Source organism: Euleptes europaea, chromosome 7 (genome assembly GCF_029931775.1).
Source record: "Euleptes europaea isolate rEulEur1 chromosome 7, rEulEur1.hap1, whole genome shotgun sequence".
NCBI lineage: Eukaryota > Metazoa > Chordata > Lepidosauria > Squamata > Sphaerodactylidae > Euleptes > Euleptes europaea.
In genome coordinates, this window is record NC_079318.1 from 34,593,292 (window position 1) to 34,606,426 (window position 13,135).

Sequence of the window (13,135 nt, forward strand, 5' to 3'; positions counted from 1 at the left end):
CGCCACTGGGACTGTCCTAATTCCATCAACAAGCTAAACATCATTGTAGCTGCTTGAACGAGTTCCCACTCCTGTTGCTTCTGATCAGTCATGCGGAGTGTCTCCCAGTTTACAGTATAGTGGCAAAAGTGCTTGGTCACAGGGAGTCTGGAGAGCTAGAAACCAGACTGCGCTAATTGTGTACAGCCTTATAGCTTTGCATCTTCCATAAAAAAAATTGAGGGAAGGAAGGATTCACTCGGTAGTGCGGCACAACATAACTTCTGTCCACCAGTCCTGCTTGCATGTCTGTTTTGAAGGCAGCCTTCCTCTGTTGGCTCTTTCTAGAGCTAGGGGATGCTCAGAAACAGCATGAGCACAGATTGGAGTCTGCAGCGGAAGAGGGAATTGGTGGAAATGACCCCCCCTCCTTCTGTTATTGAAAGATTTAGTTTGTATCCAACCCACTAGCGTTCCTTTAATTTAATTTTTTTTTAGTTTGTATATATGTAGGGTTTTTAAACCATAATTCTGTAGTGAAAAATGCAGTGCTTTGCTATTAATTCAGTATCATAGACCTCTTTGACCAGGTTAACTTTGTGAACATTTGTGAAAGGCCAATGCAATTTTACTCTTTCAAACTTTTTTTTAAAGGTCTTCGATTATGTTCCTTCTTAGACGATCATAAAGAAGATATTCTTTGTGGTCCAGTATGGTTGGCTACCGGACTTGATCTTTCAGGGCATGCTGGAATGTTGACGCTAACAAGTCCAAAGCTTGTTAAAGGTAAAATGTTCCTGGAGTACTTTGAAATGAAATTTCAAAATATGAGTTTCTTTTAGTACTTAACAGATGCACAACTGCATGCTTGAGATGACCCTAGCTGAAGATTAAAATGTCTTTTAGAGGGTCGTCTCAGAAGTGAAGTGTTGAACAATATATGTAAAAAAACATGTAAAGTAAGTTAAAGGCTTTGTTTTCACATGTTATGTGTGTTTTCTTCTAGGGATGGCAGGTGGCAAATACCGTTCATTTTTAATCCATGTGAAAGCTGTGAATGACAGAGGAACCGAAGAGATTTGCAATGGTGGAATATGGCCTGTTGTAAGGATACCATCTCTAAAGCCTCAAAATAGCAAGGGTCATTCCCTTGCTTCTCTTCTGGCAAAAGTTGCAGCAGGCAAGGTATTTAAATAACATATCAAGAAAGCATGGCCAGAATTATGCTTCTCCTTACCTGCTTGCAGAAATTTCTTTCTGATTGTTTCATTTTTAATGCATGACCAAAAAAATGGCTTCAACAAATGGGCTGCTTTAAAAGGTGCCTTGGGTGTTAAAGTGCTGTACAAGGCCCTTCTGCTAGCTCCGTAATTTCCATCTCAAGCTGCAGGCCCCCATACTGCATGCTGTGCTATTCGTAAGAGTCATGAAGCCCTCAGGAGCAGCTTTTTGGGTAGCATGGAGTGAGAGAGGAAAGATCTGTTCATGAACTGAACGGTTTGTGGTTTGTTGGATCCAGCCCTTTGGCTTCCGCCAATTTTTTGAAACTTTTGCCACAAAGTAATTGTGAAGAAAATTTATAGAGCCTGAACTCATTTGATTTCTGACAATTGACTTGTCTGTGTATACCATTATACAATATATATATTGGATCAATATATTGGAGCAATATATTGGATCCAGTGGAAAATCTTGTGGAAATAGTGGGTGGAGTGGCTCTTTTTTCACCTTCCCCTATGCCTAGCAGCCTGCTGTTTGGCTCCAAAATCATCTCTGAGAGTTGGCAGACCTTTGTTAATGCCACAGTACTAAGGGCTACATGTGAAATAGCCACCTCTGCTGGCAGGGTGCTACTCCTTACTAAGCTTGTGGGGGCGATAAACAGCTGTCTGCTGAGGGGAGGGGCAGAGCAGATCTTGTCTTTCTCCCAAGTCCTTTGACAGGCTTTTCCAACCCAGTGTAATAGGTTTGGGTACCATCCCCCACCCCAGCATTTCTGCTGAATTTCTTCTGATTGTCCTCCACACTGTGGTTGCCATCCTGTCTGGCCTTTGTCCAAATTGATACCACAGTCCTCAGCATAGCCTCTTCAGTGGTCAGAAGGGGCCCTCTCCTCCTACCACTGGAAAAACTGGTGAGATACAGCCCAATGTATGTGTATATGGACACCAAGAGGTGTCACTTTAAAAAGGTATCTTTTAATGTTTGAAATGGCAGGCATGTGGGCCAAATTCAACTTAAACTTAACTTACCGTATTTTTCGCTCCATAAGATGCACCTGACCATAAGACGCATCTAGTTTTTAGAAGAGGAAAACAAGAAAAAATATATTCTGAATCAAATGGTGTACTGCCCCTGCATCTATGCCCTGGGAAGCAGCTTGGGACCCTGGGATCTGAAAGAGGTTGGCCGGACTCCCTGCCCCCCAAGAGGGGCACCGGCGGAGACCCGCCCTGGGGACTTGTGCGGTGGCTGGTGCCTGAATGCCCCGTCTGCACGAGTGGGGGGGACGTTACGCCTGGGGGAGCGCCCTGAATCCCCGAGCACGTGGACGGCGCTCCGTGCCCCGCTGCGCTGGGCGGCTGGGAGGGGCCTCCCGCCCCCCCAGCTGGCTGGCGGCTTTAAAGCCGGCTTCCGGGGCGCGTGGGCTCCACGCCGGGCTCCCACTGCGCTTGGCAGCTGCTGGGAGGGGCCTCCCGCCCCCCAGCTGGCTGGCAGCTTCCTAGCCGGCTCCCAGGGCGCGCCGGCTCTGCGCTGGGCTGCTGCGGCTGGGGTTCGGCCGTGGCTCCCAGGGCCTCTCGGCAGCTTTGCCCTTCTCCCCGGGGGCCGGATTCACACACATTCGCTCCATAAGACGCACAGACATTTCCCTTCACTTTTGAGGAGGAAAAAAGTGTGTCTTATGGAGCGAAAAATACGGTAACACTAATTTTATATAAATGTTCCTGCTAGAGATAATTTAATCTTTTGCAAGCACAATATGACTTTGAAACAAATGGGTTTGGGTTTTTTTATTCTTTTTCTACATGTGCAGGACAAATCATCCACTAAAACTGAAGCCAGCAATTCATCTCGGAAATCAGATAACCTTAGAGGATGCGATTTGCTTCAAGAAGTCTCCGTAACAATTAGAAGATTTAAAAAATCATCTGTTTCAAAGGAAAGGTTTGTTTATCATTTGTAATTTTGATGTATAAATACAGGTTGAGTATCCTTTATCTACACTTCTTGGCACCAGAAGGGGTCCGTATTTTGGATCTTTCCATATTTTGGAATTTTTGCATATACATAATGAGATATCTTGGGGATGGGTCCCAAGTCTAAACACAAAATTCATTTATGTTTTATATATGTTTTATATATACTTTATACACATAGCCTGAATGTAATTTTAAACTTTATTTTTAATAATTATGTGTACATTGAACCATCAGTAGAACTGCTGAGGGCCTGTGAGTAATGCCTGCATGCCGGCTCAAAAGGTCCAGTTTTTGGATGAGTCCGGATATCGGATGTCCAGTACATCAACCTGTACTGCAATCCTCATACCTAGTTAGGAAAGCTCTCTCAGTAGCTCTTCAGGTAACCCCCCCAATCAGCCATTTAAAGAAACCTTTCATGTCTAGTACGGAATTCATTGACTGGGTCTGTATCTGCATTCTTGAGAGCTGCATATTTATACTTCCCATTGTATGCGTGAGTTGATTTGGATGGAATATTTGGGCAAGGCTTGTGAAAAGTGTGTGTGCATCTTTCTGGGTTTCTGTGGCATGTTTTGTGCAACATAGCTTACCAAAGCTTAGGAACTCCAAGAGACTAAAACTGCCATTTCAGAGGAGGATCACATGAGAGCTGTTTAAAGGGAAATTTAGGGGGAAATTGCACACACATACCAGCCCCTTTCAAAGGCAGTTCTTACACCGAAAGCAAAGCAGTTTTTCTTTTTAAAATGTGGGGTTTTCTGGGGTGGTGGTGGTCCTGTTGAAATAGCTGATGAGAGACTTAAATGGAGCCAGTTTCTTCCCCGGTCCCTCCCTTTTGGCCATGGGCATGAGCATTGCAGTGTTAAAAACCTGGCTTCTTCAATACTGACATTTTCAGTAATTAATTCCCTTCCTGTACTTTGCCTTTTCTAGAGTTCAGCGGTGTGCTATGTTACAGTTTGCAGAATTCCATGAAAGACTTCTTAATACTCTCTGCAAAAAGGCAGAAGATGGAATTGTAACAGAACATGCTCAGAGTCTTGTGTTAGATATTCTGTGTTGGCTGGCAGGAGTTCAGTCCAATGGACCGGGCAGGTAAAAACTTTCAGTTCTGCCATTTGTTAATAAATACTATTTATCTTAAGGGTTTGCTTGAAAGGCTGTTTTTGTTTTTCAGCTCAAAAGAAACAAATGAGAGCTTGCTGACAAAAACAAGGATGTGTCTTTCCGATATAGTACGAGTTTGCTTCTTTGAAGCAGGTCGAAGTATAGCGCACAAATGTGCACGGTTTCTGGCTCTTTGCATAAGGTTGGTAAAGATTGATTTGTATTCGAGTGCATTTATGTTATCTCATGATTGCCTTTAGTTATATATGCCAGTTAAGATTTAATATACTGGAATATAGAAACAATCATACAAAACAGCGTGGTGTAGGGTGTTGGACTAAAGGTAAAGCTCCCCTGTGCAAGCACCGGGTCATTCCTGACCCATGGGGTGACATCACGTCCCAATGTTTACTAGGCAGACTATGTTTTACGGGGTGGTTTGCCAGTGCCTTCCCAGTCATCTTCCCTTTACCCCCAGCAAGCTGGGTACTCATTTTACCGACCTCGGAAGGATGGAAGGCTGAGTCAACCTTGAGCCGGATACCTGAACCCAACTTCCATCGGGATCGAACTCAGGTTGTGAGCAGAGCTTGGACTGCAGTACTGCAGCTTATCACTCTGCACCACGGGGCTCCTTAGGTGTTGGACTAGGACCTGGGAAACCCAGGTTCAAATCCCCACTCGTGCCATAGAAACTTGCTGGGGGACCTTGGGCCAGTCACACACACTCGGCCCTGACCCCAGGCTAGTATTTGAATGGGAGACCGCCAAGGAATACCGGGGCCGTCAAGTGGAGACAGGCAATGGCAAACCACCTCTGAATGTCTCTTGCCTTGAAAACCCTACAGGGTCGCCATAAGTCAGCTGTGATTTGATATCTTTAAAAAAAGAGAGAGAGAGAGAACTTCCCCCTAGTTCACTCATCTCTGTAAGAAGCTTCGTAGTGCAGCATTTCTCAGGTTGTGGTCCAGGTCCACGGAGGTGCGCCACATGGTCTATGAATTCTTCGTAAAAACAGAGGATGAATCTCTCCCACTCCCATCCAGCTAAAACGAAAATGGAGTCTTATAGGGTTCCTAGGAACGAAGGCAGGGAGTCTACACCTCAAGGGAAGGAGAGGAGACTTCTACCTGTTTCAGCCACCACTGCTTCCAGTCTCCTAGCTTCCACATCACCTGAGAACAACTGCCAGGCTTGGGCCCAGACTACTATATCTGGAGATCAAGGACTTCTACCTGCCTCCTCCCTTCCGTGGCAGCCAGACACTGCCCCCAGAACTCTTATTCCTGGGTCTCTCCTCTCCCCTCAGGATCATGATGGGGGGTGAGATTTCAGGCTGGTGTAGGAGACATTAAAATTGTGCTGTCCAAGAGGATGTCCTTGCATCTGCAGAAACATTAGCCTGGGTCCCACCTGATGAAAGGGACAGGGGACCAGTAGCTCAGCCCTAGGAACTCTTAATTGGTTGAGTAGCACCAAGATGGTACTGTCCTAATTAAGTTGTTATAATTTCTGGCATAAAATTGAACTGGTTTTTACTGTAGTGCAAAGGATTTCACTACAGGGATAGACATGGTCTACACTCTTTGACAATAATAGTGAGTGGCACTTTTCAGTTGAGTTGTGTAGTACTGATCTTTCTCTGTTTCTATGCATTATTCTGGAAGCTTTTCCAATCCCTTTCCACCTCTGTTCTGCTGGCCTTTGGCTAGAGGTTACTGACTAGTTTCTTGCTGTCTCTAGCAGAGGTGGGAAGGATTAGAACTTCAACAGGTGGGAAGAATTACAACTTGAGTTAGGACCTTTTGAGTTGTAGCCCCCATATACTCACCTTACTCTCTGATGACTGACCTTGAATGTAGTCCATGTAGACAATACAAAAATTTTACTTCAGCTTTTAAACTGTAGCTGGTTTGGTTCTCACTTCATTGTTTTGAGGCATGTGCACCTTGCCATGTGCCCTTTAAAAAAGGGGCCAGTCTGGGGCATCTTGGGCACTTGTGAGGGAGGAAGGGAGGGCACATTGTTCACTTGTGAGGGAGGAGGGAAGGGTTTGAGGGCTCAGGAAAAAAATTAAAATGGGAGTCCTCATGTTGCTGAAGTTTGAGAATTGCTGCTGTCGAATATTTGCTTTAACTGGCTACAGCATGATCATAAAATGAAATTCACTGCATTTTTTTTTTTTTAAGCAATGGAAAATTTGAACCAAGTCAACAAGGATTTGGCTCAGTCCTTCTGAAGGCTTTGCTTGGCAATATATCCTATTTGCCTGCAGCTGCAACAGGAGGTAAGTTTGTTTTTTCCTTATGCATTTTAGTGACATGTGTATGGGTAGAAGTGCATGCGTATACCTCCCCTTTTCTATAAAGAATATATTCAAAAGTTACTTTAGTGTTGACTTAGAACTGAAACACTGTCGCTCATTTTTCCAGGTTCTGTGTATTGGTATTTTGTATTGCTGAACTATGTAAAGGATGAAGATTTAGCTGGCTGCAGTACTGCTTGTGCATCCCTGCTCACTGCGGTTTCCAGACAGTTACAAGACCGGTTAACACCCATGGAAGCTTTACTTCAAACAAGGTAGTAGAAGAAACTTGTACACATTTTTTTCAGAATGGAAAAATAAATACAGTCTGATTACTGGCATATTCTCCAGTTGTATGTTCCATGTACATACACATGCTATTGTCAGTGTGCAAATTTTCATCTGCCTGCCCAATTGCATTCTCTTTTTCCTACTCATGTGATTAATATAAGGAGCTCCCTTCTGTCAGGATCAGGGCCATGTTTTTCAACTTTATCCTGAAGAAAAGAGAGTGGTCTCTGGTCCTCTTTGGATATAGGAACAGAGAGCTCTTCTTTGACTCCAGGTTTTCATCTGGTAATAAATGGTCCTTTTATTCTCACTTCAATTTTGAGTTGCGTCTCCTCTCTTTAGTGTAGAAATATAATAATCCCCCAACTAATGTGGACTTGAGTGCCTTTAGGAAACCAGATATATAGATTTGTGTGTCCTTATTAGTCTTACCCTGTACATCAGGTATGCCTTTCCAATTAAAATATTGAGTTATCCTTCTGTTTATAGGTATGGATTATATAGTTCACCCTTTGATCCAGTGCTCTTTGATTTGGAAATGAGTGGCTCTTCTTGTAAGAATATATACAACAGCAGCATTGGCGTGCAGTCAGATGAGATTGACTTATCTGATGTCCTCTCAGGTAAGCTCATACATCAAAGGAACTTCTGCTTCTCCCTGCAGAACCTATTCAATTGCTCACACACACACACACACACACACAAAACACCCTATACCATATTGTTTTTATCTATTTGTGTAGCCCTTGTGTACTCTATGGTTGAAAATTCCTAAATGGTTGCATTACATTTGTCAAATGATTTTGCTTAAAATTCAAATGTGTGCACTTTCTTGAAAGCCCACTACTTGAGTGTGTGGTGTTCAAGAACTCCCTCATGATGGTATGTAATTGGATAGATCAAATCCACTAGTTTTCTTTGTAATCAGATACTGTACAATGTGCCAGTTTGAAACACAGCCACAGAGTTCTGTAAGAATGTTGACATCTGAAACACCTTCTTGATCTGTGACCTAGTATCATTCAGTTTAAAACTAATAACTGAAAGTCAGCATTAGTGTTAGGGATAGTTATTCCAGACTTAATAGTTGGGAGTATGTCTGAACTGTATCTGTTAACAGTGATTTAATTTTAGTTTACAGATTGTCATGAAAGTAAATTGAATGAAGCTTTTCTTTTAAATTCAGGGAATGGCAAGATAAGTAGTTGTGCGGCTGCTGAAGGCAGTTTTACTTCCCTCACTGGTCTCCTGGAAGTCGAGCCTTTGCACTTCACCTGTGTTTCGACTAGTGACGGAACCCGGATAGAAAGGGACGATGCAAGTACGTTTACTGGTATATACAACATTTTATTATTTCTTCTTAAAACAGCCAAGCGCGAGTGTTGTGCCAATGAAACCTTTCTGGCTAAATAAGCTTCTTGAATAAAAGGATTAATTTTGAGCCCCTGTAAATGTTTTTTTTAAAATGAGGCAAAACTAAGCCCCCTGATCTCAGAGTCATTTAAAATTTAGTGAGTTAAGAGAAAAAATGTAAATATTGGATGTTAGCATTTTCATTTCCCTGCTTGCTTTGCAAATAGTATTGGAACATTAGCTGCATAAAATGTAAATCTTGTGATGGTGGAAGTAAATCTTGCGAGGAAAGGAAATAACCAGACTTTCAAGCCTGCTTTCCTCTTTAGTATTTGAAAGCCAGTGTAGTGTAGTGGTCAGAATGTTGGGCTTCACCTGGGGGGGAGATCCTGGCTCAAATCCCACCTTGCCCTTAAACTCACTTATTGACGTTGGGCCAGTTATTTAAGTCTAACATTTACGCCCCGCTATTGTGGGGATAAAATGGAGGGAGACTATTGATGCTACCCTGAGCTCCTTGTAGGGAAGGGGCCGTGACTCCATGGAAGAGCATCTGCTGGGGGCCGTGGCTCCATGGAAGAGCATCTGCTTGACATGCAGAAGGTCCCAGGTTCAATCCCCGGCATCTCCAGTTAAAGGAATTAGGCAAGTAGGTGATGGGAAAGACCTCCTGCCTGAGACCCTGGAGAGCCGCTGCCAGTCTGAGTAGACAATACTGACTTTGAAGGACCAAGGGTCTGATTCAGCATAAGACAGCTTCATGTGTTCATGTGAAGGGTAGGGTCAAAATGTAATAAATGTGACAAGAGGTGGGGAATACTTGGTGTGCCGCCTTTCTACAAATACGTTTTTTGTTTCTTGTTTCATGCCAGTGAGTACCTTCGGGGTTACCCCATCAGTCGGTGGCCTCTCGTCTGGGACAGTTGGGGAAGCCTCGACAGCCCTGAGTTCAGCGGCCCAGGTAGCTTTGCAGTCTCTCTCTCATGCAATGGCCTCAGCCGAGCAACAGCTCCAGGTGCTACAAGAGAAACAGCAGCAGCTTTTGAAGCTTCAGCAACAGGTTGGAGGCCATCTCTTTCATGATGTCTCTAAACTTCAAAAGCTGAAAGAGTAGTTACCGGGGGAAAAGAAGCCTTGAAATTTTTCACACGTTCAACCAAGAGTACGTTTTTAGGAGCTAGTGAAGAGGGCCGCTTCATACATGACTAGACTTTTACGCGGAAAATGCACATGATCGACCCATGGGTTTCACTTTAAGCCCTACACATATATTTCATGTAGGCAGGAATTTAGTACTTTAATAGAAATTTATACTTTGTGGGGTGGAGATGCACTTAATTTGTCTGAAGATGGAAAATGCAATTGGCTTTATTCTAAAAAAAGGTTTTTTTAAATCAACAGTCTTCTCTTTAGTTACAGTCATCCAGCTGGAAAGGAGGCATTAATGGTTCCTCTTCTACCAAGTGTGTTTATTTGTTGCAAGCCACTTGGGCTGAATTAGTTGCATTTAAACTAGTAACCCACCCACATCTGAACTGTGTAATTTATGCTTTTTAGATCAATCCACAATCAGTTCAGCTCAGACACTTCAAGGCTGAGGCTACAATTTTAATTACATTTTTTAATAATTTCTTCCAAAATTACCATGTAGTCTTGCATATCAGGTGCTGACATATGCGCAGTTGGGTATAACAGCACTGTGGGTTTTATGAACATACAGGATATTACATTGAAGTGTTAACCCTCCAGTTCCACATACAATGTGTGTATGCATGCAAGGGACCCTTTATTGTGAGTAGACAAACTAGCCTTTATTAATGCTTCAATCCCAAGCATACTTGAGGATATATTCCATTGAGTTCTGCTGGTCTCCATGTAAAGTGTATAGAATTGATAGGCTAGTTGGCTTAAATTGGAACACTTTTGCCTACATGGTTTGCATCAAGATTTTTTTGGGGGGTAGGAATTGAATTTGGGTGAGTTTTCAGATGTTAGTTCTTAAAAATTTACTTTTTTTTCTTGCCCTTTTTTCTAGCTTTTTTTTAGCTACCTTGCAACTTTCCGTAAACAAAAAAAATGTGTCATGACTTTAAATGAAAGCTGAGGCTACTTGCTTGTGTTTAATTTGTTTTTGTTCTATTCATGCTGCTTGTCGCTTAATACATTATTGCTAATGCCGTTCCAGGCAGCCCTGGCCGACAGTACATATATGCTGCTTTTATTTTCCCTGCAGAAAGCAAAGCTGGAAGCAAAGCTCCACCAGACCACAGCAGCAGCTGCTGCAGCAGCATCAGCAGTTGGTCCTGTTCACAACTCTGTGCCTTCCAACTCAGTAGCCGCCCCAGGGTTCTTCATTCATCCGTCGGATGTCATCCCACCCACTCCTAAAACAACCCCCTTGTTCATGACTCCGCCTCTAACTCCACCCAATGAGGCAGTTTCTGCTGCTATCAATGCAGAGCTTGCTCAACTTTTCCCGGGCTCAGTCATTGATCATCCACCAGTTATCCTTTCTGCACACAGCAAAAATGCAAACAAGTCCAGAACGGTAACTAAAAAGAAGAGCTTTAATGACCTTCCAGTCTCATTAATGTTAATGCCAGGAACTACCTTGAGTGATTGTTAGCTTGGCTGTTTACCTGAGTATAGACAGTGTGTTGTGACAGGTAGTGTTTCTGAAACTATGGAATCCCCTTGACAAACAATATCCCCAAACTTATTAAGGCTGAACTCTTTATAAGGAAGCTTTAATACAAATAGATAACTCATCGTTTTGAAAATTTCCATTGGAATGCTAATAAACTAATCCATATAGAGCAGTAATGGCGAACCTTTTAGAGACCGAGTGCCCAAACTGCAATCCAAAACCCACTTATTTATTGCCAAGTGCCAATACGGCAATTTAACCTGAATACTGAGGTTTTAGTTTAGAAAAAACAACTCATACATTCACATATTTTGCGTTAAAAACACAATAACAGAGCTTTCAATGATGCAAACTTTTACCTTTCAATAAACAGTTGTTTGTATTTGGCATGCATCTCTCCAGGACTCGTCCTCTGCTCAGCCACCAGACATTATTGCTAGGGTTGCCAGGTCTCCAGCCACCACCTGGAGGTTGGCAGCCCTAGTAGAGGAAGGGAAGGGGGAGGGATGGAGAAAGGAAGGAACTGGGAAAGAAAAAAGAATGAAGGAACTGGGGAAGGAAGGAAGGAAGAAAGGGGGGAGGGATGGAAAAAGGAAGAAAGGAAGGAAGAAGGGAAGGAAGGAAGAAAAAGGGGAAGGAAGAAAAGGGAAGGAAGGAAGAAGGGAAGAGGGGAAGGAAGAAAGAGGGGAAGGAAGAAAAGAAAAGAAAGAAAGGGGAAGGAAGAAAGGAAAAAAGGGGAAGAAATAAATAAATAAAGAAAGAAAGAAAGAAAGAAAGAGAAAGAAAGAAAGAAAGAGAAAGAAAGAAAGAAAAAGGGGAAGGAAGAAAGAAAGGGGGAGGGAAGGAGGGAACTGGGAAAGGAAAGAGAATGAAGGAACTGGGGAAGGAAGGAAGAAAGGGGGAGGGACAAAGAAAGAAAGAAAAAGAAAGAGGGGAAGGAAGGAGCTGGAAAAGGAAAGAGAAGGAAGGAACTGGGGAAGAAAGGATGAAAGAGAGGAAGGATGGAAGGAAGAAAGAAAGTGTCCTGGGTCGGGCCTCAAGCCCAACCCAGGACTTGCTCCAGGGCGCGCACCCGAAGTTCTCCCCCCATTACCGGCAGCTCTGGGGAGGCTGCGAGGCGATGGTGCGGGATGGCGGAGTTGTTGGGGCCCAGCGCAGCAGGATCGGTCACCTCCCAGCTGGGAGGGGGCAGGGGAGGAGGGGGCGGCGAGAGCGAGGGCGAGCGCGCCAACACTCGCGACCCCGCCAGCCTGCGGGTGACCTTAGGGGGCAGGGAGGGAGAAGGCAGAGGCCATGCAGCCACTCCCGAGGGGCTGCCTGGCCCTCCGCGAGCGCCCTGAGAAGGAGGAGGCGGCGGGCGAAAACAGCCGGGGGAGAGGCGCCTGAGGAGGAGGACGATGGCGGCGGCAGCCTGGAGCGGGACTTTTGGGAGCCGCCTGAGGGGGACGAGAAGGAGGAAGGCGGCAAGGAGGAGCTGGAGCCTGGAGGAGGAGGCCCCGCCTCCTTGCTGCTGGCCTCCCCGCTGCCTGTCAGCTGTTGGGGGCGAGAGGGGGGAAGAGGAAGAAGCCAGCCGCGTGAGTGCGAGGCAGGAAGCTGACGCGCCCACGCACGCACTGTGGGGGGGGGAGCTCAGCTGAGAGAGGGAGGGGCACAGACGACCCGGGAGGCCTTTTGGAGCCCACCCGCGCGTGCCGGCAGAGAGGGCTACGCGTGCCGGAAGTGGCACGCGTGCCATAGGTTCGCCAACACGGATATAGAGTGTAACTGATGTTGAGATCTTCAAGCTTGAGTTTTCCAAGGCTGTCCCTTTTCTTTTGCATGTGAAGTAGGTAGTGACAAAAATTGTATGTGAAACATGATACACTGGTTAATTTTTCCTTCTTCTAGAATCCACTTGGGACTGGACTGGCTCTTGCAATATCTCATGCCTCACATTTTCTTCAGCCTCCACCTCATCAGTCCATCATTATAGAACGAATGCATTCTGGTAGGTTTTCCTGATTATTATAAACTGACCCTGTTAGGTAAATGTAGTCCCCCATGCAAGTACCGGGTCAATACTGACCCATAATGGCTGGGACTGAAAAGAATAGCCAAGGATTGAGGCTTGCCCAGTGGAATTCTGGACTCTTAGTTTTAAAAGCAGATCCCTATACCATAATTATCAACTGCTTTTGAAAGCCCTCTTAGCTTCGTTTGCGATTGTGACATGGAGACGAAACAGCAGCCTAAAAATCCTTTTGAATTTGT

The 13,135-nt window shown here is 44.5% G+C and overlaps 1 protein-coding gene across 2 annotated transcripts in view; it reads left to right on the forward strand.

Annotated features, from left to right (window-relative positions):
- BIRC6 (baculoviral IAP repeat containing 6) overlaps window positions 1–13,135 on the forward strand; it is a 177,129-nt gene that overhangs the window by 46,524 nt on the left and 117,470 nt on the right. Inside the window, exons 15-26 of one of the 2 annotated variants that reach the window (XM_056853593.1) lie at window positions 634–765; window positions 986–1,164; window positions 3,014–3,144; window positions 4,116–4,277; window positions 4,360–4,491; window positions 6,479–6,576; window positions 6,722–6,869; window positions 7,375–7,508; window positions 8,072–8,218; window positions 9,111–9,298; window positions 10,472–10,786; window positions 12,773–12,872. In XM_056853593.1, the coding sequence (XP_056709571.1) occupies window positions 634–765; window positions 986–1,164; window positions 3,014–3,144; window positions 4,116–4,277; window positions 4,360–4,491; window positions 6,479–6,576; window positions 6,722–6,869; window positions 7,375–7,508; window positions 8,072–8,218; window positions 9,111–9,298; window positions 10,472–10,786; window positions 12,773–12,872 (1,866 nt within the window). The remainder of the gene's footprint in view (window positions 1–633; window positions 766–985; window positions 1,165–3,013; window positions 3,145–4,115; window positions 4,278–4,359; window positions 4,492–6,478; window positions 6,577–6,721; window positions 6,870–7,374; window positions 7,509–8,071; window positions 8,219–9,110; window positions 9,299–10,471; window positions 10,787–12,772; window positions 12,873–13,135) is intronic. The other variant, XM_056853594.1, reaches the window with a different exon arrangement.